Source organism: Ochotona princeps, chromosome X (genome assembly GCF_030435755.1).
Source record: "Ochotona princeps isolate mOchPri1 chromosome X, mOchPri1.hap1, whole genome shotgun sequence".
Classification (NCBI taxonomy): Eukaryota; Metazoa; Chordata; class Mammalia; order Lagomorpha; family Ochotonidae; genus Ochotona; species Ochotona princeps.
In genome coordinates, this window is record NC_080865.1 from 92810417 (window position 1) to 92836159 (window position 25743).

Here is a 25743-nt window from a genome sequence, read left to right on the forward strand (position 1 = left end):
AGCCCGGCCATGGCTCGTCCATACCCACATACAGCTCACGCATGGCTCAGCAGGAGGTTGAGACCCAGCCTAGTCAGTCCCACATCTACCCCCTGGTTCTCCATGACACCAGATGGTGTTGGGGTCTGAACTGGCCTGGTGCATCCAATCCCAGCCCACATACAAAGTGGAAATAGTAACTTTTCCATATCACATAATTTTACAAAAGTTTATGTGGATTCAGCCTAGGAAATTAATCTAAAAATGGCTTGCCTTAGAAGGAATTGTATTAGCTTTTGATCCCTACAATGAATACCTGAAAAAAAATGAAGTTTATAAGGAAAAAAATACTTACGTCACTCACAATTTTGAATGTTCATTTCCAAGTTTAGGTGGCCCCACTGGGTTAGCCTTTGGTGAAGATGATGGTGGCGCATGAAGTGCAGGTCAAGGAAGGATGATGCGGTGAGCGTCCAGTTTGAACTGCTTGGGTTTGGGAGCCATATCCTATTTAAACCATAGCAGGCATTGATCAAGAGACATCCATCTGTTGCTTTTCAAAAAGTCAAGCAAATGGTGGAAATTAGGTATTTTAATACAGCACATCTTCATTATTACCACTATATCTATTTGTGCTGCTGCTATTTGCGATTCCTGTAAGCTGGCTCTTCTAGCAGAAAGCCATTTTCAGGGGTCGGTGTCACAATTTGACCAGCTAATCCTCTGCCTCCAAGCACCAGCATCCTATATGGGCACAAGTTCATGTCTTATCTGCTCTGCTTCCCCTTCAGCTCGCTGCTAATGGACTGGGAAAGCAGTGGAGAATGACCCAAAACCTTGGGACCCTGTACCCACGTGCAAGACCCAGAATAAATTCCTAGCTCCTGTCTCCTGGCTTCGGATCAGCTCAGCTCTGGCCATTGTGGCCTTTTGGGAAGTTTAAACAGGGGATGGAAGATCTGTCTATTTCTACTTCTCTCGACAAAGCTGCCTTTCTAATAAAAACAAATAAATCCTTTAAAATAATAAAGAAACCTTTTTTTTTTAAAGTAAGGTGTTTCCAAATATAATACCAAGGGGCGGGCAGGCATTTGGCCTAGCAGTTAAGATATTTGTATCATATAGCAGAGTGCTTGCATTCAATACTTGCCTCTAATGCAGACCCTGGAAGGTAGGCAGCACTGATGGCTCCAGCAGTTGGGTTTCCTGCCACCCTGTTGGGACATCTGGATTGAGTTGGGTTTTCCATCCCAACTAGAGGCTGTCACAAATCTTTGGGAAGTACACCAGGAAGTGGGAGAGCATTCCTCTCCCTCTCCTTCTCTTTCTTTTTTTTTTCCTGCTTAAGCAAACAACAATAAACCAAATTGGTAATGTGTTTAGGGCAGCCCATGAACCTGCAGGGGGCAGATTTGGTTGGTCCCAACTCCCCTTACCAGCTAGCGGCCACTGTCTCACCTTTGCTTTCTCATGCAGCCTACTCCGGCCACTTGGTCTGGCTGGTGGTTCTTGCCTGCTGGAAGCCTGGGGGAGGCTGTACTCCTGCTGTTTCCGGGGAGCCAAGGGTCGTCCCATTCAAAGTTCCTCTCCCCTGCCGCATGGCAGTGCCACTGCTGGGGATCAGGCCCACATTAGCTGCTATGAGCCTCCATATGCTTGCACAGCTTTCTTCTCTAGCTGCTTCGTCGCTCCCTCAGACATTCTAAGAGCGCCCTTCTCCGCAAATCTCACAGGGGACAATAATGCTTTTGTTTGTTTCTTCGTGTGTTTGTTTGAAAGTCCAGTGTAGTTTGAAAGCCAACTGATAATGAGAACTGCGAGAACATGTTCATCCCAGTTGTATTGAAACATGCTATTAAACTGCATGTTAGAAGTGCAGCAGAAAAGAGAGGGGCTTTGTCTGAAAAACAGAACAGCCAAAACAGTTTCCCTGGGATTCTAAGGCAGCCATAACTAGGTTTACCAATTTCACACAACCCTGTTTGTGCTCCATTTGTCTCTTTTTTCACTTTAAGACTTTTATTTTTATTGGAAATGCTGATTTAGAGAGAAGGAGAGACAGAAAAAGATCTTCCGTCTACTGGTTCAGTCCCCAAGCGGCTACAATGGCCAGAACTGAGTCCATCCAAAACCAGCAGCCTGGAGCCTCTTAAGAGTCTCCTATGTGGGTGCAGGGTCCCAAGGCTTTAGGCCATCTTCCACTGCTTTCCCAGGCCACAAGCAGGGAACTAGTTGGGTGGGAGTGGAGCAGCTGGGACACAAACCAGCACTCATATGGGATCCCAGCGTATGGAAGGCGAGGATTTAGCCACTAGGCTGTTGTACCGGGCCCTGTGTTCCATTTGTAGTAGCACTGTAGCTTCATGAAATCATCTGCCTGGGAGCTAAAACGATCCAGGTACACTGCAAGAAAAATTTTTTTGAAAGTGCCCATTTCCTATGGTGGAGTACCTGGGTTTGTTTCTGTGCTCTGGCTCGTGGGTTCAGCTAGCTGCTAATGTGTGCCCTAGGAGGCCACGGGGGTAGCTCAGGTGACTGTGTTCTCGGTTTAGCTCCCACCTCCACGTGTTGTAGGCATGTGGGGAATGAACCAGAAAATATTGTAAGAATAGGAAGCTAGAAGTCACTTGTAGCTGTAATTTTCTAACAAAAATTAAAACAAAACTGACAACTTGAAATTAAAATATACCAGGGTTTTGATGTATTTTTCTTAAGACATTGGTGTAACCTGTTGAAAACTCTGACATGAAGAAGTGTCCACATCCTCAAATGTTACTAGAGTTTTGTTTAGTTATGAACTTGCTCTGGCTTTCAGTGACAGGTATGTATATACTAACACATAAACCACATCCGTTTTTCATTTTGTAAGAGGACATTGTGACCTTAGAAGGTCAAGGAGCACAGGATTACAGTTGATTGGACAATATTTGTATGAAAACAACTGAATGAAAAAAAAAAAAAGAAAACAACTGAATGGGTGCCTTTTGTGTGACTGATTGGATATCCTTTGTATGAGAACAACCAAATGACTACCTTTAGTATACCCAATTGGATATCATTTGTATGAGAACAGTTGAGTGTATGTGTATGAGAACAAGACAATAGGAGTTCCAAACAAGAGTACAGAAACAGTTGATTGGTTTGTGGATAAGCTCAATACCTCCACCCTTATCCTATATGACCCTCAGTGTGTAAAGTCTGTTGCTTCTTCGGCTATTGATCATCAGTCAGTACTCCATGCGTGTTATTATCTGTTGTTATTATTGGCTCCGTGCACCAAGTCCAATGCTGCAGGACAGCGACACATTTGATGCCACTGTATAGGTCACCAGATGAGACAGTAGGTCTTTGATGCTAAAGGTCACATAGCACAGTTTCCAGGTTCAGGCTCTGTGCTAGGCCTTGAGGTCACCGAAGGTGAGGAATGTCTGTTTATTCAATACAGATCCCAGGATTACAAATGCTCAGGAAGGGGAGGGCAGGAGGGTGCCTTCTGGCAGAACCCCTGCCCCCCCACCCCTACCCCATCCACCTACCGCTCCACCTGTTGTAGGGTTTTTGACCCCGAATACGGCAGCAACCTCAATTCTTGTCTCGCAGGAAAGAAGAATTTTCATGCGGACACAGTTTAGTTTTAAAGTAAGATTTATTAGAGAAGCTGAGAAAGGAGACTCTGTCCTAGTGATGGGAGGGGGCTCTGAGATAGAAAGGACCCTTACCCCCTGCCATAGTGGCAGGAGGAAAAGCAAAAAGACCCGTATCAATGGTGGAGAAAGCATCTTTTAAAGGTTCCCCTCAAAGATATTTCTCCATAAACAAAGAAAATTCCTGGTTTCCATGCTACCTGGCCTTGGGACAAAAGGCCAGAAAGGTGTCACTGGCCAACTTCCTTGGTCCCTTTCTAATGATACAGAGGCCAGTCTGAAGCCTGGGAAAGCAGTCGAGGACAGCCCAAAGCCTTGGGACCCTGCACCTGCCTGGGAGACCCGGAAGAGGCTCCTCGCTTCGGATTGGCTCAGTTCTGGCCATTGTGGCCACTTGGGGAGTGAACTAGAGGATGGAAGATCTTTCTGTCTCTCCTTTTTTCTGTAAAATCTGACTTTTCAATAAAAATTTTTTTAAAGAAAATTTTCTAGAGCTTACTCAGCCTGCTTTTCCCCACTTGTAAGGGCGTGATGGCAGGACTGAAAGTTTCAAGCCTCTGATCACAACAGTTGTTTAGTAGCCAGCCAGTTCTGCATAACCCCAGATGGGATTAAAGGGGTGTCATGATGAACAATGAAAGACACTCCTACTAGGAAATTGAAAGGATTTTAGATGCTCTCTGGTACGATACCTAGTCAGTTTGATTATTCTGATTGTTCAAGCAAAAAGAATAATATAAGAACATATGCATATTTAAATATACAAATTAAAAAACATGTATACATATACTAAATAATAATATATGGCATTTCTTAAACTTGAAAACCTTGTTTTAACCCATACTTTTTAAGAAAAAATAGCTTGTAAGAAAATATAGTTGATTTTTATGCTCATAATTACTTTTTAAAGTATTTATTATTTATTTTTTTAACTCTGTAAAGCCTGCTTTTTTATTTTATTTTTGATAATGTTTACATACTTGAGAAGGATGCATGCCATGTGGACCACTGAGTAGGGTGGAAAGGATCAAGAAATAGGGAAAAGTGGATGAGACCATTGTTTTCAAGTTTCTTTTTCTTCTTCCTGCATCTGGGGAAAGGAAGGAGAGAAGCCACACCCAGTTTGCTACCACTTCAGTATCTGGGGATGGGGTATAGCCACCCAATGTCATCCCAGGGTCCCCGATGTGGAGTGTGCTCCAAGGGTACTGCTCGGGTGATTTCCATAGTTCTGAGATGCTGTTGATTTCGTTGCTCCAAGAATGAGGAAAATCCTCCCAAGGTCCATTGGCTGACACTAGTCCATCCCAGAGTCTCCATTCATCCAGATACTTGCTGTCAATGCTTGGCTGAGGTAGTTCTCCAATTTGTTCTGCCCTCCATCCTCTGCTATGGCTATGTCCTCTGCAGGCTACATTGGACTGCCATATCCTCCATGTGCATCTGGGCATGCCATCCAATGCTCTGTATTAGCCACTCAGTCAGCCCAGATGTGACACATGCACTCCATGGTCAGACCACAGATCCTACCATTCTCCCCATGATTGAAGTTCTGAGTCTAGTGGCTCAGTTGGAGGGGAGTCCCCAAAGAAATCTCATCTGAGGTAACCCCAGGCCTTACTCTTGCATGTGCTAGCCAATATGGGGTCTGGCTCTGTCACCATCACCCACATCAGCCTACACACACACGGGTACTTTGCAGTTGCTGGGCCACCTCTATTTCCAGCCTCATCTCTCATGTAAACCAATGGATGCTGTGACCAAACCAATCCCTGCCCACTGCACACTCAACCCTCACATACACCAGTGGGAACTTCAGCCCAGTCGGGTTGACCCCCCAAGCCCCCACCAGCCCTGTCTCCAACCCTGGTTCCTGTGCTTGCCAATATATGCAGCAGACTGGTCCAGTCTATCTCACATCCCATTCAACTCTTGTACACATATCAATGGGCGTTGAAGCCTAGCTCAACCCAACTGACCCTAGTATCCAGCACACACTCTTGCCAGCAACTGCCACCACCTGTCTAGTCAGGCCCACACTCAGCCCTGGTTCTCATGATCATCAGAAGGAGTTGCAGCCCTTCACAGAGGTGCTCACAGTTTCCCTACTCAGCCCACTCCCAGTCAGAGATCTTGCACTCTCCAAGTGGTTCTGCAGTCTAGCTTGACAGGACTTGCTCCCAATTCCTGGTATGCAGCTGATGCTGCAGAAAAGCCTGACCAGCCACCCCTTTACTCTGGCTCATGCATACACCAGTGGGTACAGTTAGCCAATCCTGGCTCACCCCCAACCCTGCTCACATGCAGGCCAACAGATGTTGAATCCCTGCCCAGCATGGTCTGTGCCCGGTCCCAGCTTGCAGGAGCACTGGCCCAGCAGGGGAGTCTTCGCTGCCCCCTACCAAGCTCATCATTCTACCCTCCCCACCCCGGTCTTATCTGTGTTGGTGGGAGCTGCAGTACAGTTTAGCATCCCCTAGCTCACCTCGGTGTTTGCCAGCTGATGCTGTATCCAGGCCAGGCCCGATCTACCCCCCAGTTCCAGCTCATGATGGTGCATGCCGCTGCCTAGCCCAGCCAAGTCAGCCCCAAGTCCCAGCCCTAATGTAAAAAGCTAGTGTTGTAGCCCAACCTAGTTTGTTCTGCACCCGGTCCTGGTTCTCATATCTGCCAGTAGATGGCCCAGCTTGGCCTGCCCCCAGACATGATAAGCTGATGGGTACTGTAACCTGGCTTGGTCTGGGATGCTCCTTGCCTTGGTTTTTGCGCTCATTTGTGAGAAATGCATTCTGACACAGGAGGTTCCCAAGCTCTTGTATCAAATCTCCTCCCAGTGGCAGATCTCACACACACCAGTAGATCCTTGGTCTCACTTGATTTGATCCACCTCCTGTCCTAGCAGGAACAACGGCTTTTTCTGACCAGCCCACACCATTCTGGTTCTTTCTGTTGGCTACTACAGCCCAGCCACACCTGCTCCATGCCCAGACACAGCTCTAGTGTGATTCAGAGGGTGCCAAGACCTAGCCCAGCCCATCCTGCACCCATCCTGGCCCTCACAAGCACCAGTTGGTGCTGGAGTCTAGCCCATTCTGGCATACCCTAGACCCTATCCACACTCATGCCTAGGGATGCTGCAGTCACGTCCAACCCAGATGCTGACCTCATTTTGGCTCTTGTGCTCACCAGTGAGTGCCGGAGTCCAGCTCCAGCTGAGTTCGAAACTCGAGAAGGGTGCGTGGATGAGGCGCAAAGAGAGACGAAATGGACCACTATGATTTCATGATCATAATGGACAATACAAGAAAGCTATCTGCTTTATTTATACAAAGCAGTCAAACTCTGGCTCAGACTTTTTACATCACGGTCAAGTGGGTGTTTCCAAGGATAACTCTGCCATTTGTTTCACCTTAAAGCAGGATGTTATCCATCCTGACCCTGTAGTCAGGAAGATCTCATTAGATGGTGCATATCAATCAGTAACACATTCCTACTACAATCCTCATTCTACAACTTAGTCTTGAATCAGTTAAGGGAGGAAATGCATCACAGAAGGAAGGACCTAAAGATCAAAGAAAGAGGGAAAGAATAGATTTCCACTACACCTGGGGACTTAGCACCCTTGATTAGTATATGGTCAATGGGCACAACTGAGACAGCAATAATAAAAGGCCCTTTGGCTAAATGGTATCAGCAACATCAACTTCCAAGCTCACATTGGTAATAAACATAAACTCCGCAGAGGCAGGCAATGCCTAAATAGATTACAAAATTCTCAGCAGGATTGTCCGGTGTCCATGCAAAGGGAGGTGGAGCTGCATTCAGGTGGTTGTAAAGACATCTGTTGGGCCCTGCCATGCAGCAGGAAATTCCTTGCGTCCCTGCCTGGAATGGAACAATACTCTTCACACCTTCCTGTTTTCCACACCCATCACACGGACCCCAGCAAGTGAGAACCACAACCCAGCTGGGGCATCCCCCTAGCTCCCCAACCAGGCCTGTTCCCAGCCACCCATATTGTATGTGACAATAGTTGTTCTAACCCAGCTCGGCATAACCCATCCCCCATCTTGGCCTTTGCCATGAGGCGCTGCAGCCTGGTCTGGCCTAGCCCACACCCAGTCTCAATTCTCACTGGTGAATACTGTAGCCTACCTCTGCCCAGTCTGCCCCTATCCCCGGCTCATGCAAACTGGTAGGTGTGATAGCCTAGCCCAGCATGACTCGCACTCCACTCTGGCTCCTGCACATGTCAGTGTGCTAAGTTTTAGCCTGGCCCTGCCCAGTGGGTGGTGGTTGATGGTGGTCGATGCTAACTAGCCCAGCTCAGGTCTCTCATGGTGCAGGTGCATTGTTCTGACATAGAAAGGTCCTCCTGCTGAGGTCCAGGCCTGCTGAGGTCTTGATCACACCTTCAGGTGGGCGGTACCAGCATTGCCCACCCATTTTCTGATTAATTAAGAGACCACCAATGGGGAACATCTTACCTGTAGGTTCCCCGCCCAACAAGGAGGGGTCAAGGAAGGCTTAAAATCCCAAGACCCTTCTTCAAATCTTTGGTGTCTCTCTCCCTCCCCTTTCGAGAGGCACCCCACCTCCTGGCTTTTCGGAGGTGCTTTCCCCTTCCCTCCCTTCCCTGCTCACCTGGTCCCTTCGCAAATAAACTTATCTGTTTGCAACAGATTCCCGGCTTTTTATTTCTATACTAAGCTGAGGAAAGAACCCACCGGGCATTTCTGGTAACACTCCAGTTTTCCTTCTCCAAACCACTTGGTCTCAGCCCCCTTGATTACCTGCAAGTACAGTGGCCTTATCAATGGAAGTTCCTCATAAGTCATTCCTCACCTGTAACATACTACCTCAGTGGTCCTCTTTTCCACACATCCCCTTGATCCTCTTCCCTAAGCAATCCACAGTCCCTGCACCTGGGAGTGCATGGGTTCCCCAGCCTAGCCTTCCATGCTTGCTGGCCTGGGACTCTCTACCTCGCTGCCGACCTGTCGTTGTCCCACGGCGATGGACTTGGTGCAAGGAGCCCATAGTGACACTTGGGGACCCTGACTGATGGTCAAAAGCCTATGTTTATTAGTGGCATCAGACTTTCTACACTGAGGGTCATATAGGATAAGGGGGAGGTATTGAGCTTATCAACAAAACCCATCAACAGTTTCTATACTTTTGTTTGGAATTCCTTTTGTTTTGTATATTCTACCAAGTGGTTCTCATTCACATGCTATCCACTCAACTGTTCTCATACAAATAATATCCAATCAATTATACAAAAGGTATCCATTCGGTTATCATACAAATATTATCCAATCAATTGTAATCCTGTGCTCATTGACCTTCTAGAGTCACAATGTCCTCCTACACCAACCCAAGATCCAAGCACATTCAAAGTTCCCCTAGCCCAGTTCACTATCACATCATACCAACATGCTAACCTAGGGCTCTTCCCTCCCCTTTCTCCACCCCACCCAAGACCAAGCCTGTGGGGAAATCTGAGCCTGCACCAGTGCAAGGCAGGCACCTACAGAAGCACCTTTAAAGTAGTCATTTATTCTTTGAAAGGCAGAGATAGAAACAGATTTTCTATCTGCAATTGTAAGTTCATTCACCAAGCACCCAAAATAGCCAGAGCTGAGCTAGGCTGAACCCAAGAAGCCAAGACCCAGACATTCAGTCCAGATCTCTTATGTGAGGGACAATGGCCCAATAACTGGAATCATCACCTACAGCCTCCTAGGGTGTGCATTAATATTAAGCCGGAATCAGAAACAGAATCAGAGGTGATGGCCTAGTGGCTAAATCTTGCCTTACATGCGCCAGGATCCCATATGGATGCTAGCTCATGGTCCGGCTGCTCCACTTCCCATCCAGTTCCCTGCTTGTGGCTTTGGAAAGCAGTCAAGGATGGCCCAAAGCCTTGGGACTCTGCATCCCCGTGGGAGACCCAGAAGAAGCTCCTGGTTCCTGTCCTCAGATAAGCTCAGCTCTAGCCTTTGGGGCTACTTGGGGAGTGAATCATCAGATGGAAGAGCTTCCTGTCTCCCCTTCTCTCTGTATATCTGCCTTTCCAATAAAAATAAATAAATCTTTAAAAAAAACCAGTGCTTGGGCCCGGCGGCGTGGCCTAGCGGCTAAAGTCCTCGCCTTGAAAGCCCTGGGATCCCATATGGGCGCCGGTTCTAATCCCGGCAGCTCCACTTCCCATCCAGCTCCCTGCTTGTGGCCTGGGAAAGCAGTTGAGGACGGCCCAATGCATTGGGACACTGCACCCGCGTGGGGGACCCGGAAGAGGTTCCTGGTTCCCGGCATCGGATTGGCGCGTACCGGCCCGTTGCAGCTCACTTGGGGAGTGAAACATCGGATGGAAGATCTTCCTCTCTGTCTCTCCTCCTCTCTGTATATCCGGCTTTCCAATAATAATAAAATCTTAAAAAAAAAAAACAAACCAGTGCTTGATGGTAGACCATGTAGTTAGAAGTAGACATGAGTCTGAAGCACATTTAGAATACCCAGAAAGTTCTGGAGAGGAAGAAACCTTATCCAGAGATCGAACTAGTACAATTTAAAAATGTTGACAGCAGCGCTGGCAATTATCTCTTAGTCTAGCCTTATTCCATTGTAGAAGGAATACACAGCCTGGTGTGCCGGCCATAGTCCTGGTTTATGTCTGCTATTCCAGAATTTTGTCCAATGCAGTGTGTGTCAATTTTTTTCCATTTTCTAACAGCTTTATGAATTAATAGTCACATGGAAATAAGCAGGATAGGTCTGTGGTCCACTACTTTTTTTTTTTTTAAAGATTTATTCATTTTATTACAAAGTCAGATATACAGAGAGGAGGAGAGACAGAGAGGAAGATCTTCCGTCCGATGATTCACTTCCCAAGTGAGCCGCAACGGGCCGATGCGCCAATCCGAAGCCAGGAACCTGGAACCTCTTCCGGGTCTCCCACGTGGGTGCAGTGTCCCAATGCATTGGGCCGTCCTCAACTGCTTTCCCAGGCCACAAGCAGGGAGCTGGATGGGAAGTGGAGCTGCCGGGATTAGAACCGGCGCCCATATGGGATCCCGGGGTGTTCAAGGCGAGGACTTTAGCCGCTAGGCCATGCCGCCGGGCCCAGTCCACTACTTTTTAATTCCAGCCTCTGCTTTCCTGCTATGTACTGGTTTGTGAGTTGCACTTACTAAAAAGAAAACCAAACCAACCAACCAACCAAACAAAAACCACCAAAAGTTCTCACATTAATGCAGGATTTTACCCCCTCTCCCTTTTCTAAATCTTTCCTAAATACAATGTAGCCTATGCCTTCCTCTCAAGGACAGCATGCAAGACAAATGCGGATGAAGCAGATCAAGTTGTGATCACCATTGTGTTCCTTGCTGAATATGTGCTGTACCAGCCAGTTGTACCCATGTCAAAGCTGCAAGATGTAAGAAGCTACCATGTACATAGCATTTATTCAGAAAGTAAAGGCACAGGCGTCCTGCCGTGACCCTGTGGTGAGTAGTTCGAGAGCTTTGGCATCGCAGATGTGCCACTGATTGTACAGAGCAAATCCACTGTTCATTATTTTATTGTTGGCTTATAATTCATGTAAAATACTTATTGATTTGCATCTGAAAGGCAAATTTCCAGAGACAAGGAGAGACACAGGGAGATCTTTAATTCATTGATTCACCCCCACAAATGGCTGCAATGGCCAGAGCTGAGCTGATCAAAAGTCAAGAGTCAGGAGCTTTTTCTGGGTCTCTCAACTGGTACAGGGTCCCACTCCACATAAGATGTTACTTCAGTGAGGCGTAACAGCAAAGAAGGTTTTTGCATTTAGCTCAGATGACCTTTCATCAAAATTCATTTCATTTCCAGGGTCTTCCCCTATGAATGGAATCTGATAACCCATCTTCTTCCTCTTCTCTTCCTTCTTCTCTTTCCTAAGTCATGACCTTTGCAAACATCAAGACACTTTGTATTTCCAGTCTTGCTATAAAAGCAGACCTACATTGTACAGTAAAATAAGTCCCATACAATGAAATAGACGTATGATGTCCTATACTGTTCCATAAACTGAGAGAGTAGCAAATTAGAGAACCAAAACACCATGACAGTTGGTGTTGATTAATACTAAATTTACTGTAAACAATGAATTTTAAAGACATAGGAAAGATACACCAATTGTTAATTTTAGGGAATGTGGCTAGATCAAGTTCCAGATTTTTACAAGATTTATTTATTTTAATTGGAAAGGTAGTTACACAGAGAGGAGGAAAGACAGAAAGGAAGATCTTCCATCTGATGGTTCACTCCCCAAGTGAGCGCAATGGCCGGTGCTGCGCCGATCCAAAGCCGGGAACCAGGAACCTCTTCCAGGTCTCCCACGCGGGTGCAGGGTCCCAAGGCTTTGGGCCATCCTCCACTGCTTTCCCAGGCCACACGCAGGGAGCTGGATGGGAAGTGGAGCAGTCAGGATTAGAACCGGCGCCCATATGGGATACTGGCACATTCAAGGCGAGGACTTTAGCCACTAGGCTACGCTATCTTGCCAGGCCCCCAAAATAAATAAATCTTAAAAAAAAAAAAAAAAAAAAAAAAGAAGAAGAGAGGGGAGCTGGACTCCCCTCATTTTTGATTCACCTGTTTTCTGTGGAAAATCTTCAGTTCCTTAGTTAGTCACCTTGGTCTATTTTTTGTATGCACTTTTTTTTTGTCGCATTACATCCTTCCCTGCTTTTATTTCTGCTAATCATCTCTCCTCCTGGGCTGTTCCTTCACCTCTCACCCGTCTCACCCCCTCTTTTAGCAGGGCTGCCTCTCCTCTTGGGCATCCTGGCACAGAGGAGAGCTTATGCCAGTTGACTGTTGGCTGCATTGCGCTGTTTGGCCACTTCCACACCTCCTGGCAGCTGAGCTTTTGTGATCTGCTGAATTTTCACAAGTAATATCTTAATATTTGAAAATAACCCATAAAACCTTAGGTCAAAGATGCCACACGTAGAATCATTTTATAATTAGTTTAGTACTTGAAAACAGACTTTTTTTTTTACCCCCAGTTCCATATAGGAGATTGTGGGGACATAAAGATCAGTTAATAGCCAAAATTCCCATTTACTCATCGATCAGTGTCCTAAGTACAGAATGCCTGTCTGTCTGTCTCTCTCTCCCCCTCTGTCTCTCTCTCACACACATATTCATTCTTTAAATCCTCCGAATGATCCTGCTGATATACTGTCAATATTCTCATTTAACTGAGATCAAAAGAGGCTTGCAGTCTGATTAACACAAGGCTACACAGAACTTAAGCGTTTCCTTCAGATTTCTAGCGTGATCTGGCTGACTTTAACGCCCTAAGTCAACCTTTAAAACCAGTTAGGGTGGTGTTGTTGCTGCTGTTCATGTAAATGAGCCCTAGACAGCCGGGAAAATGGAAGCCACAATGCGGTGCCAGATCTCGGGAGGGGGACGGGTGGTGCAGGCAACCACGTGGTGACTGCAACCTGAAGAGCACACGCCCAGTTTAGAACCAGTGTGAGTCAACCCCCTCCCCCGCCGCGTTGGAGGCGAGTTTGGGAATTTGGGAGCCCTGTGAATGGGAGATTGAGGCCAAGGCGGAGATACTGCGCAGGCGGAGTCTCCGTTCCTGCCGGAAGAAAAAGGAAAATTCCCACGGCCGCCTCCTGCGCGTGGAAACCCGCACCCGCGAGCGGACGCACGGCGGCGGCGAGCGCGCGGGCGGCGCCGACGGAGGCGGGCCGAGGGCGGGGCTTGAGTGTGGCCTCAGAACGCTGCCTGCGGCTGTCGGGTGCAGAGACACTCTTGGCTTTCCCGCGCCGCGCCAGCTCCTCCTGCTCCTCCTGCTCCTCCGCCTCCTCCTCGGCTGCGCCGCCTGCTCCTTCTCCTCTCAGCGCCCACCAGTCAGCTCACTCGCCGGCCGACCCCGTGATGGCGACTCGCAGTCCCAGCGTGGTGGTGAGTGTCGCTTGGCTCCTTAGTCCCCCTGGGGCCTGGCCCACACGGCCGGCCGTCCGGCAGTGGTGGCGGCGCCTGGGCCCTGGAGGCTCGGGGGCCCGGGGTGCGCGCTGGGGCCAGGGAGGCTCGGGGAAGGCGGGGGTGGGGGGATCTCACAGGTTTCTTGGTTGGATTTTGAGGTCACCCGAGGGCGGTGAGGAGGAAGCAATGGCGGGATTCGGGGTGGGCCCCTCCTGGGGGAGAGCTCCTGTGAAAGAGGGCTGCGTGGGGGAAGAGAAGGTGGAAATGGCGTTGTGGTTGACATGTGCCCGCCGGCGAGCGTGCTGTGGGGAGGGGCCGATTGGGGCCGTGATCGCGCCGGTTGAGGGTGTGGGAGCTCCCCCTAAGAGGTCCCCGTCTGGAAGTTTGAGGCTGGTGCGGAGGCACCTAGGTCACTCAGGGTAAAGGGCCTCAGCACGGGAAACGACCGCTTCTGCTGGCACGTGGGCTTTGCGTTGACTTCTGCAGGTGCAATAATTCATACTTGGGGGACTGCGCATTAGCTTCTTGAATCCTCACCACAGCTCCCTTAGTGGCAACCATGCCTGTTTCCACCCACGAAGGAACTGATGAGAAGGCAGGTCGTTTTCCCTGGGCCCGAGGTAGCTGGGCCTTGAATCCAGATAAGCTTTGTATCCTTATTCCCGGCTCTCAGACGTTGCAGGGAGAGGCTGGTCCTTTACCTTCAAGGTCGTTCTTGCCTCCCGCAGCCTTGGAAATCTTATCTCCACCCTCATTGGTTCTGTTAATTGGAGCTAGGCAAGCTACTGTTGCTCCTCCCCAACCCTTCAGATCAAGGCTTGCTAAAATAGCCTGCCCCTGGTAGATAAATGCCTTAGGCTGCTTTATTATGATGTTTGTTTTAGCGTTCACCTGATTACCTATTGATGGCTTCTCGCAGGAAAGCTTTCTTAGGGCTGTAGTCACCAGGGTAACTCCAGACCACAGCAAATCTCTGGCTTGTGAGGAAGTTTTCAATGTGGCTTGTTGAATGAATAAATTAAATAGTGAACCTCTTGAGTCGGAAGAAGGATTGCGCTTTGTGCTAGGAATTGTGGCTTAAGGTAAAAATCAGTGTTCTCAGTGGAGTGGGGTCTGTGAGCTCGGTGGCCTTGGGCGGTTGGCTTCAGGCTTCAATTTTCTTATGGACTGGGGTGCTGGCTGCTTTTTGGCCTTACTGTTAGTTAAGTTAGGGTTATGAAACAGTTTTTGTGAATAAACAACCCTTGCCCCGTCCTTTCCTGGGAATAGTCGTAGGAACTATCACTGTTTACCTGCGTCGTCCTAATTAGTCTTCAGAACAGCTCTAACAGTGATCTGATTATTAGCATTTTATAGATGAGGACTCTTGGAGGCTTCAGAAAGATTGCAGACATATGCTAGGTCATTCAGTAAGAAATGACTCATACCTGGATCTCTGTCTAGAGCCTGTCCGTTAAAATGGTTTACTGAAAATGAGCACTCAAACGCTAATGGCTGTTGTTTTTATTCCGTTGCTGAGGAAGTTGGATAGATGCTTTTAGCTTTGGGATATGATGACTGTCTCATTATGCGATTAATTAGTTATTACTGCTAGTACAGGCAGTCAGTTTTGTTTCGACATCAAGATATTATGATTTTCACGAGCAAATTCCCATTCCTTTAAAGCAATTTTCTTCTCCCTAAATGCTGGCAATAAATAGCACTTAAAAGGTGCTTGCTCTGAGCTAATTAAGCTCTTCACATACATTAATTGACTTGATCTGTTTAGAAATGTATGTAGCTCAAAGAGGTTCAGTAAATTGCTCACCATCACTGCACGAAGAGTGCTAGAATTTGGACCTAAGGTGTCCTCCCCAGATTCTGCCTTGAACTTCTAAACATTTAAATTAGCAGTGGCAGTAGTAGATATTTATCAAAACTTCCCATGTCTTAGCCGTTGAGGTAAATATTTTGTAGAGATTATCTAATGTAAATACCCTGAAGTTGCTTAACTGGTACCCTCATTAGGTAAACTAGCACGACCTTGGAGATACAGTTAGATGAAGCAATTTGAACCTGACCACAATCACATACATGAATTGGCCCCTAGATCTGTTGGCTTAATAAAACTCATGCTGCTTGTAACTGCAGTTTTAACTGCCAGAGGTAACATTGACTCATTTGAACTAAAAAACTTCTGAATTTTTACAGTTAATGTGAAACATCAGGTAGTCTTGATATGGATATAATCTGGAGTTCAAGTTGATAGTGCTGGATATATAATCCTGTAGTAACAGAACTTGAATCTTAGCTTACCAATAATTTTTACAGAATTGATGCAATTATGCGTTTTTTGGTCCACAGCTGTATCATTAATGTCAGAGTGGTTTAAACTGACAGTCTGTAACTACAGACCTAAATTATTTTGTGTAATCTTTAAGACCCATCTTAATTGTTTCCTGACCATTGTTTGTATCTGCATATTGTGTAAAATAGGAAAAGGACCAGCGGGCAAGAGGTATCTTGGAGTTTTCTATTCGTTTTCTGGAGTTCGTTAGACAGTAACTGGGCCATGTTGTTACTCCGTCCGAGAAGTAAAGACGCTGAGCTATGCTAGTGCACTCTTCCATCTTTGTGTAATTTTGTATTGTGGATTCAATAAAATATATATGCTGGGGAAGTGTCAATCATAGGCATTAGCATCGGTATTGGCAATTCTTATTTTCCTCCCAGTGGCTACCCAATTAACTAACATTTACAGTAATAGTTTATGACTAGTAAGGATTCAAACAAAGCTATTCAGTAGTGTGCTGCTGATAATTTACAGATACTTTTTTTTTTCTGTCAAGAGTAAGCATTTGGGCTCGGCGGCGTGGCCTGGTGGCTAAGGTCCTCGCCTTGATCCCACATGGCCGCTGGTTCTAATCCCAGCAGCTCCACTTCCTCTCTATCTCTCCTCCTCTCAGTATATCTGACTTTGTAATAAAAATAAAATAAATCTTTTTTTTTAAAGATTTATTCATTTTATTACAGCCAGATATACACAGAGGAGGAGAGACAGAGAGGAAGATCTTCCATCCAATGATTCACTCCCCAAGTGAGCCGCAACGGGCCGGTGCGCGCCGGTCCGATGCCGGGAACCTGGAACCTCTTCCAGGTCTCCCATGTGGGTGCAGTGTCCCAATGCATTGGGCCGTCCTCAACTGCTTTCCCAGGCCACAAGCAGGGAGCTGGATGGGAAGTGGAGCTGCCGGGATTAGAACCGGCGCCCATATGGGATCCCGGCGCTTTCAAGGTGAGGACTTTAGCCGCTAGGCCACGCCGCCGGGCCCAAAATAAAATAAATCTTTAAAAAAAAGAGTAAGCTTTCTTCCACTGTGCATGTTAATAAAGAGACAATTCTAGTATTGGATGAATTCACATCAATTGCACATATAGCATTATGTGCCTGCTTGCCTGGAGAGCTGATAATTTTATCCCTGGCTTGAGTAGTTAAGAATGCTTGTTTCCGGCCCCATTCAGTGGCTCAGTGGCTGAATCCTCACCTTGAATGCACCAGGAGCGCATATGGGCACCGGTTCATGTCCCCCCACTTCCCATCCAGCTCCGTGCTTATGGCCTGGGAAAGCAGGAGACGATGGCTTGCGCCCACGTGGGAGAACCAGAGGAAGCTCCCGGCTTAGCTTAGCTCTGGTCACTGCAGCCACTTGGGGAGTGAACCAGCAGATAGAAGATCTTTCTGTTTGTCTCTGCTTCTCTCTGTAAATCTGTCTTTCAAATAAAAAGTAAATAAATCTAAAAAAATGCTTATTTTAATTTTTGTACCAGCTTTGACCCTTAGAAAGGGAGGCAAGCAAGCTATATATGTAATTTACTTTTAAGATTGGTACGACATAGGAAGAATAACATGCTACTAGTATATTTTCATATCTGTGAATATCTTCATCAGTAATTCGTAATTTTGTTTTTATGCCATCTTGAGTTAGCACAAATTATCCTAAATGTGTGACATATTATATCTGCTTTGTTGCTTTCTGAGAATTCTGTATCTGAATAAAAAAAAAGAAATATGTCACCTAGTGATTTCTACCCATTCTCGAAGCTTGCTAATACTGGTTGTTACTAGGAATGAGATCAAATACCTTTTTTTTTAAAAAAAGATTTATTTATTTTTATTACAAAGTCAGATATACAGAGAGGAGGAGAGACAGAGAGGAAGATCTTCCGTCCAATGATTCACTCACCAAGTGAGCCACAACGGGCCGAATCCGAAGCGTGCCGATCCGATGCCGGGAACCAGGAACCTCTTCCGGGTCTCCCACGTGGGTGCAGGGTCCCAAAGCCCTGGACCGTCCTCAACTGCTTTCCCAGGCCACGAGCAGGGAGCTGGATGGGAAGTGGAGCTGCCGGGACCAGAACCGGCGCCCATATGGGATCCCGGGGCGTTCAAGGCGAGGACTTTAGCCACTAGGCCATGCCGCCAGGCCCCAAATACCTTTTTCTAACATCCTATTGTACATCATTAATTTACAGCTTTTTTTATGACTCATTTCCATTTAGTCTTGTTTAGACTGACAGACATTGCCATTTTTTTTAAACCACAAAGAGACTTAAGCAATCCTAGTCACAGAGGATGTATTGATGTTGGCAAATGTTGTTTTAGCTCAGGTTAATTTCCTTACTTACTGTAATTTTAGGTAATATGCCTTTGCAATTAGAAATTATGTGTCAAACACAAAGCTTTTCATGTATGAAAGCCATTATTAGAGATGTGATACACATAATTATTCAGCATTTGCAAAGCCGGTTTTACAGGAAAGTGAAATGTCTTCAGTGATTCATTTGTGTGAAAGGCACAGCTATAGAGAAAGAGGGAAGGAGAGAGGTCTTCCATCTGCTGGTTTACTTCCCAAATGACTACAACAGCTAGGGCTGAGCCAGGCTGAAGCCAGGAACCTGGAGTCCCATCTGAATATGCCACATGGCTGCTAGGGCCAAGGCACTTGGGCTATGTTCCTCTGCCTTGCCAAACATGCTAGCAGGAAACTGGATCCAAAGATTGGATACGGAGGGCCAGCAGTGGCTGCTCTACAATGCTGCCGCAACTTCAGTAATTCATGATAGCAAGGTATTGAGTTTTGATTCTGAACAAAAGGTGGAGAAGTACCTGCGTCCATTTTCATTAGTAAGCATTTAAGGTTAGAGTATGAGATTCGTGTTCTAGAGCTCTGAGGAAATGCAGTCAGATTTCTGAATTCTGAGTAAATTTAAGTAACTCAGAGGTATTTTCACCTATTTGGGATGATTTTTTTAAAAAGATTTATTTATTTATTTTTATTACAGTCAGATATACAGAGAAGAGGAGAGACAGAGAGGAAGATCCTCTGTCCGATGATTCACTCCCCAAGTGAGCTGCAACGGGCTGATGCGCGCCGATCTGATGCCGGGAACCTGGAACCTCTTCCGGGTCTCCCATGCGGGTGCAGGGTCCCAAGGCTTTGGGCCGTCCTCGACTGCTTTCCCAGGCCACAAGCAGGGAGCTGGATGGGAAGTGGAGCTGCTGGGATTAGAACCGGCGCCCATATGGGATCCCGGGGCTTTCAAGGCGAGGACTTTAGCCGCTAGGCCACGCCGCCGGGCCTTACTTATTTGATTTCGAATTTGCAGCATTCATAACATGTACGCAGTGCCCAGTTCTGACAATTATACATCCATAATTATTAATATATTTCTTAAATTAAGACCCAGATAAAATCTTCATTTGTATATAGTGAATTATAACAAAGTTGTGAATTCATACCTATAATACTTGGAGTTATAAAAATACTTTTGAATTTTTGTTTCTGCTATTAACATGGCTTTTATGCTTCAAATAACAAACCATAATTCTTCCTCAAAAACCCAAAATAAAATCTAAGGTTTGATTAAGACGACATACTTTCATGTTAAATATGATACACAAATCTGGTTCTGCTAGAAATCATTTGAACTGGATTTTACTTGAGATGTAGACAGAACTAGAGTAAGAATTCACATGGGTAAGTAGAGATATACTCTAAAATAGAAATTCTAGCAAATTGCTGGAGTCTAGGATGAACTCTGGGCAGAATTGACATTGGCTTTAATGGAAACAAACAGGACTCTGAAGTCAGCGTCTGAGCCGCTTTGCCACGTGTAGTCTCTACAAGGGTGTGTTTCAGACTCGTGGGTGCGTCCTGGTTTGTGCTGGTGGCAGAAACAAGGAGTAACTGCATGGAAGGCGTGAGTAAGCTCTGGGGAAGTCATTCTTGGCACCCTGAATTTTCTTGATTTTAAAGGAGTATACCCTTTTGTTCTTATTAGGTGGCAGCAGATATATTCTGGTGAGGCGAACATTTAATATTTACAATTTGTAAAAGCCGCATTTGATTGTTGCAAAGCATTCTGGAAATGCTCCTGTAGATGACACAGATATTCCATTTCCTTTTTGTAGTAAATGTGTTCTGATAAAAATGTGAAAGTCAATGTTGGGTTCGGTCGGTTGTTGAGCGCTGCACAATACCTCTGCTAGTACCATCTGTGCAGGGCTGCTCCTGCTCTACCAGCCTGAAAATGCCCCGGCCGCATGCGCAGACGCAAGGGAGTGCACAGCACTGCACAGCACACCTTGGAGCTTTGAGCAATCGAAATCTCAAAACCTAACTGGATTCTATGAATAATAGAAATCTTAAGTGTGTTTTAGGAAGTCACTGAAGGTTAAGCCACTTGTCTTGAAGCACTAATGTCATGCTGACCGAAAGAAATGTTCAACAGGTATTAACTGATACCTGAAGACTTAATTATAATTCAAATGCCAAAGCTTATATCATCAGTTTCTTTAATGTGGTTGAAAAGTTATTTAGTATTAGATATAATCTGATATGTAATATTCTAATTCTCTCTAGTTTTAATTCTTGAGTAAACTTTGAATATAATGGTAAGTGGGAATTTTAAATTAAAAAACTGACATTGACAGTAAGGAAATATAGAAAGTAGCAAGTCCCTAATTCTTACCATCATTTGGCCTGTTCATCCATACTTACCCACTTTCTCCTTTATCTTTTTTCTTAAGATGTATTTGTTTTTATTGGAAAGGCAGATATACAGAGAGTAGGAGAGACAGAGGAAGATCTTCCGTCCAGTGGTTCACTCCCCAAGAGGTCACAATGGCTGGAGCTAAGCCAATCAGAAGCCAGGAGCCAGGAGCTTCTTCTGGGTCTCTCACGTGGGTGCAGGGTCCCAAGGCTTTGGGCTGTCCTCTACTGCTTTCCCAGGTCACAAGCAGGGAGTTAGTTGGGAATGGAGCTGCTGGTATTAGAACCAATGCCCATATGGGATCCTGGTGCACACAAGGTGAGGACTCCAGCTGCTAGGCCACCACACCAGGCCCGATCAATTAGCTTTTATTGGTGGGTTTGGATAAAAGGATGGATTTAGATAAGGCATAGCAATTTTGCTTGTTTATGTGTCCTGAAATTTTAAGTATACTGAGGAGTGGAGAAAATAATGAAGTGAATTCCCATATATTCATAAACCTCATTTAAAATGTTATGAAAATGTTGATGTTTGTCTTAACTATTTAAAGTTTGTCTCTTTCCCTTTTGGACCTAAAGGAAAATCTGTATCATGTCATTTTACTTATGGATTCTTGACTGTTCATCTCTAGGGCATGTTTTCTTACATAATTTTAATTCATATCTTCCTTCCCTTGGGTAGATTTAAAATTTAAAAGAAATGAAAGCCAATCAAATGTTTGTATCCTGTAACCCTCATATTGAAATAACTGTTTCTTTTTCAGATTAGTGATGATGAACCAGGTTATGACCTAGATTTATTTTGCATACCTAATCATTATGCTGAGGATTTGGAAAGGGTGTTCATTCCTCATGGACTGATTATGGACAGGTTAGTAAGACCTTCAGTTGGAATTTTATGTTTGTTTTCTTGTATTAATTTGCAGTGTTAGCAGCTGTTCTCAGTAGTTGATATTTGAACATTAACTAGGGCTAAACTGTTAGATCAAAGGTGCTTTGCATTTTAAACTCTTCCTTATTAAGAAAAGATGGGGTCCTTATTAATTACCCATTATGACTGAAGGTATAGTGGGATTCTGTAGTGAGAAAAAAAGAAAGCACTGAAGTGAGGTTGGAGGCATGAACTCTAGCTAGACTTTGATCTCTTGCTCCTAGCTGCAGGGTAATGGCCTGGGACTGAGTCACATGAAGGCAGTGCCAGTTTTTACCTATTCCATATATCTAGCTTGAAGATTTCCTCTCAGATGAATTACCATGAAAACTCACGGTTGATATTTAAGTTATTGCTTTTTGTATCTATTTTTTAATTTAAAAAAATTTTTAAAAGATTTGTTTATTTTATTGGAAAGTCAGATATACAGAGAGGAGGAGAGACAGAGAGGAAGATCTTCCGTCCGATGATTCACTCCCCAAGTGACCCCAATGGCCGGTGCTGTGCCGATCCAAAGCCGGGAACCAGGAACCTCTTCCAGGTCTGCCATGTGGGTGCAGGGTCCCAAAGCTTTGGGCCGTCCTCAACTGCTTTCCCAGGCCACAAGCAGGGAGCTGGATGGGAAGTGGAGCTGCCGGGATTAGAACCGGCGCCCATGTGGGATCCCGGCGCGTTCAAGGCAAGGACCTTAACCATTACGCTATCTTGCTGGGCTCCTATTTTTTAATTTTAAAACTATAATGCCAGTATGTCTGTTGTAAAGCATTGTAAAAGTAGAATAGAGCTCTCCTGTCAGTTTCCTCCATGCGCTCACTCCCTAGATATTGACTGTGTGCATATACTATATGCAAATGTGCAAGTGGGCATGTCTGTTTTAGCACATGGTACATGTTAGCACATATTTTTATTGGAAAGGTAGATTTACACAGAGGGGAGACAGAGGGAAATATCTTCGATCTGCTGGTTCATTCGCAACATGTCCACAGCGCATAACTGAGCTGGCATGAAGCCAGGAGCCAGGAATTTGTTTTGGGTCTCCCACATGGGTGCAAGGTCGCAGGGAGCTGGATGGGAAGTGGAGCAGCCAGGACATCAACCAGTAGCCATGTAGGGTGTAGGTGAAGGATTACCCAGTTGAGCGATCAGGCTGGCCCCACATAGCTGTAACATTTTTACATCTAGAGCTATCAGAAGTTCCATAGCATTATTATGATTTTATCATAGCTGGTTTGTACCTGCTCCTCTTTATTCATGTGAAAATTTTAAGTCAAAGGAAAAGTATTGAGTATTTTGGCATTGCCAATTTATCCTTCAGAAAGTTATCTCAGACTTTTTAAGGTTTATATATTTCTATTGGAAAGGCAGATTTACAGAGAGAAGATTTACACGGACCTTCCATCTGCTGGCTCACTCTCCAAATGGCCACGACGGCTGGAGCTGAGCTGAGCCAGTTATTATCAGACAGGTTTTCTTATTCAGAGTTTGCCAATCTAAGAGTGAAAATTGTGTCCTAGTTTTATTTGCATTTAAAAAATGTGTAATAGATGTTATGATACACCTGGCTTTTGGAGACAACAAGTTTTAACTTGGTTTATAATGCCATGGCACACTGTATGGGCATAAAGGATGTGTTTTCTTGAACGTAAATGCTTATAAGATATGTGTTATAGAGTTTAATGTATGAAACTTTCTGTTTAATTCTTGATTTTGCTTTTGTAGGACTGAAAGACTTGCTCGAGATGTGATGAAAGAGATGGGAGGCCATCACATTGTTGCTCTCTGTGTGCTGAAGGGGGGCTATAAGTTCTTTGCTGACTTGCTGGATTACATTAAAGCACTGAATAGAAATAGTGATAGATCCATTCCTATGACTGTAGACTTTATCAGACTGAAGAGCTACTATGTAAGTATATCTAATACATTTTTTTAAATGTGGATACTGTAGTTTTCTATTTTTGTTATATATATATAACTATATATATATAACTATATATATATAGTTATATATATATATGTGTGTGTGTGTATTTACTTGAAAGACAGTTACAGAGAGAGAGGGAGACACAAACATCTCCCATCCACTTGTTCACTCCCCAGATGGCTGCAGAAGCCAATGCTGGGCCAAGCCAAGGCCGGAAGCCAGGGCTTCCATTTGAGCCTCCCCCATGAGTGGCAGGGTCCTGAGCCCTTGAACCATCTTCCACTGCTTTCCCAGACTTGGTAGAAGGGAGCTAGATCTCAAATGGAGCAGCCAGGACTCCAACGTGTCCACAAAATGTAAGCACTGCAGGCAGTGGCTTAACCTGCTGGGTCACAATGACAGCCCTTCCTGTGTTTTCTTAGAAGCTCTGCAAACTATACTTTCCTGACTTACTTCATTACAGTGACTTTCCTCACCTTAAAGTGCATGTATTTTTTAAATGGGGGGCTTAAAGATTTATTTATTTTATTGGAAAAGTCAGATATACAGAAAGGAGGAGAGACAGAGAAGAAGATCTTCCATCCATTGATTCACTCCCCAAGTGACTGCAATGGCCAGAGCTGAGCCAATCCGAAGCCAGGAGCCAGGAGCCTCTTCCAGGGCGTCCACACTTCAGGGTCCCAAGGCTTTGGGCTTCCTCGGCTGCTTTCCCAGGCCACAAGCAGGGAACTGGATGGGAAGTGGAGCTGCCGGGACTAGAACCGGCGCCCATATGGGATTCTGGCGCGTTCAAGGCGAGGACTTTAGCCGCTAGGCCACGCCGCCGGGCCCCCATGTGTGTTTTTTAACTAGTCAATTTGTATGCTTATTTTTTATATTTATTTTCCAAGTGTTTGTTTTGAAATTTTTTAAATAGCTTATTCAGAGGATACTTTTATTTACTAACATTATATTCACTTATATTCTATTAGAAAGGGAAAAAGATCTCCCATCTCCATTTCATTCCCCAGATGCCTGCAACAGCCAGGACTGGGTCAGACTGGAGCCAGGAACCCCGTGGGGAATAGGCGCCCAACCACATCTGCTGCCTCGTCAGGGTGTGTCTTAGCAGGAAGCTGGAACTGCATGGGGAAGTATAGTATGGGATGCAGGTGTCCCAGGCTGTGTTTTAACTCTAACACCAGACACCTCGTCTAGGATGGTTTTTTTGAAGATGTATTTCGATTCGGGCTGGTACGATGGCACAGCACGCTAATCCTGCGCCCTGTGATGCCGGCATCCCATATGGATGCCAGTTTGTGTTCTGGCCGCTCCACTTATCACTCAGCTCTTTGTCTATGGCCTGGGAGAGCAGCGGGACATGACTGAAGTCTTTGGGCACCTATACCCATGTGGGAGACTTAGAAGAGGCTTCTGGCTCCTGGCTTTGGTTGAGCACAGCTCCAGTTGTTACAGCCATGTGGGAAGTGAACAGGAAGATGGATGGTCTTTCTGTGAAAATCTGTCTTCCAAGTAAAATAAATTAATTCTAAAAATTATTTATTTGGAAAACAGAATACAAAGACAGAGAGTGATGGAAATTTCCCATGTGCTGATTTGCTTCCCAGTGGCGGGATCTGCGTCAGGCTGATGCCAGGAGCCTGAAACTCCATCTGGGTCCACCGTGTGGGTGGCAGGGGCCCAAATATTTGAGCCATCTTCCTTTGATTTCCTAGGTACATTAGCAGGGAGCTGGATGGGAAGTGGAACAGCTAGGACTCAAACTAGTGGTTTATCTTGCCGCATCACTATACTGGCCCCACTATCCTTTAGAAATAGATATTTATCTTACCTTATTTCAAGATGGGAATAAATGTCCTTTCTTGGTTGTTTCATAAATCAGCATTGTACTCTATCCTTGAATAACCTCACCTTTCTAAATAAGTTTTCAAAACCTTAGCTATTTGAGAGGCAGCATGACACAGAGACGACACATGCTTGCACAGCTCTTGTCTGCTATGGCCGGGTCATGGTGGGATCCCAGAAAGCAATTCAGGTCTCCCACATTCATGGCACCTAGCTGATGACTTGAACTGCCATAGTCTGTGTTAGCAGGAAGCTGAAGTCAGGAGCTAGCTGGGTATTCAGATCTACTCAAGTGTGGGACATGAACTTTTTCTTAAAATAATTGTTTTTATTGGAAAGGCAGATCTGCAGAGACAAGGAGAGACAGAAGAAGAGTTTCTGTCTGCTGGTTCACTGCCC

The 25743-nt window shown here is 45.5% G+C and overlaps 1 protein-coding gene across 1 annotated transcript in view; it reads left to right on the plus strand.

The window, feature by feature from the left end:
* The first annotated feature begins 13527 nt into the window (after positions 1 to 13527).
* Positions 13528 to 25743, plus strand: part of HPRT1 (hypoxanthine phosphoribosyltransferase 1) — a 33412-nt gene continuing 21196 nt past the window's right edge. Inside the window, exons 1-3 of the mRNA XM_058659205.1 lie at positions 13528 to 13595; positions 21412 to 21518; positions 23298 to 23481. Of these exons, the coding sequence (XP_058515188.1) occupies positions 13569 to 13595; positions 21412 to 21518; positions 23298 to 23481 (318 nt within the window). The 5' untranslated portion in view covers positions 13528 to 13568. The remainder of the gene's footprint in view (positions 13596 to 21411; positions 21519 to 23297; positions 23482 to 25743) is intronic.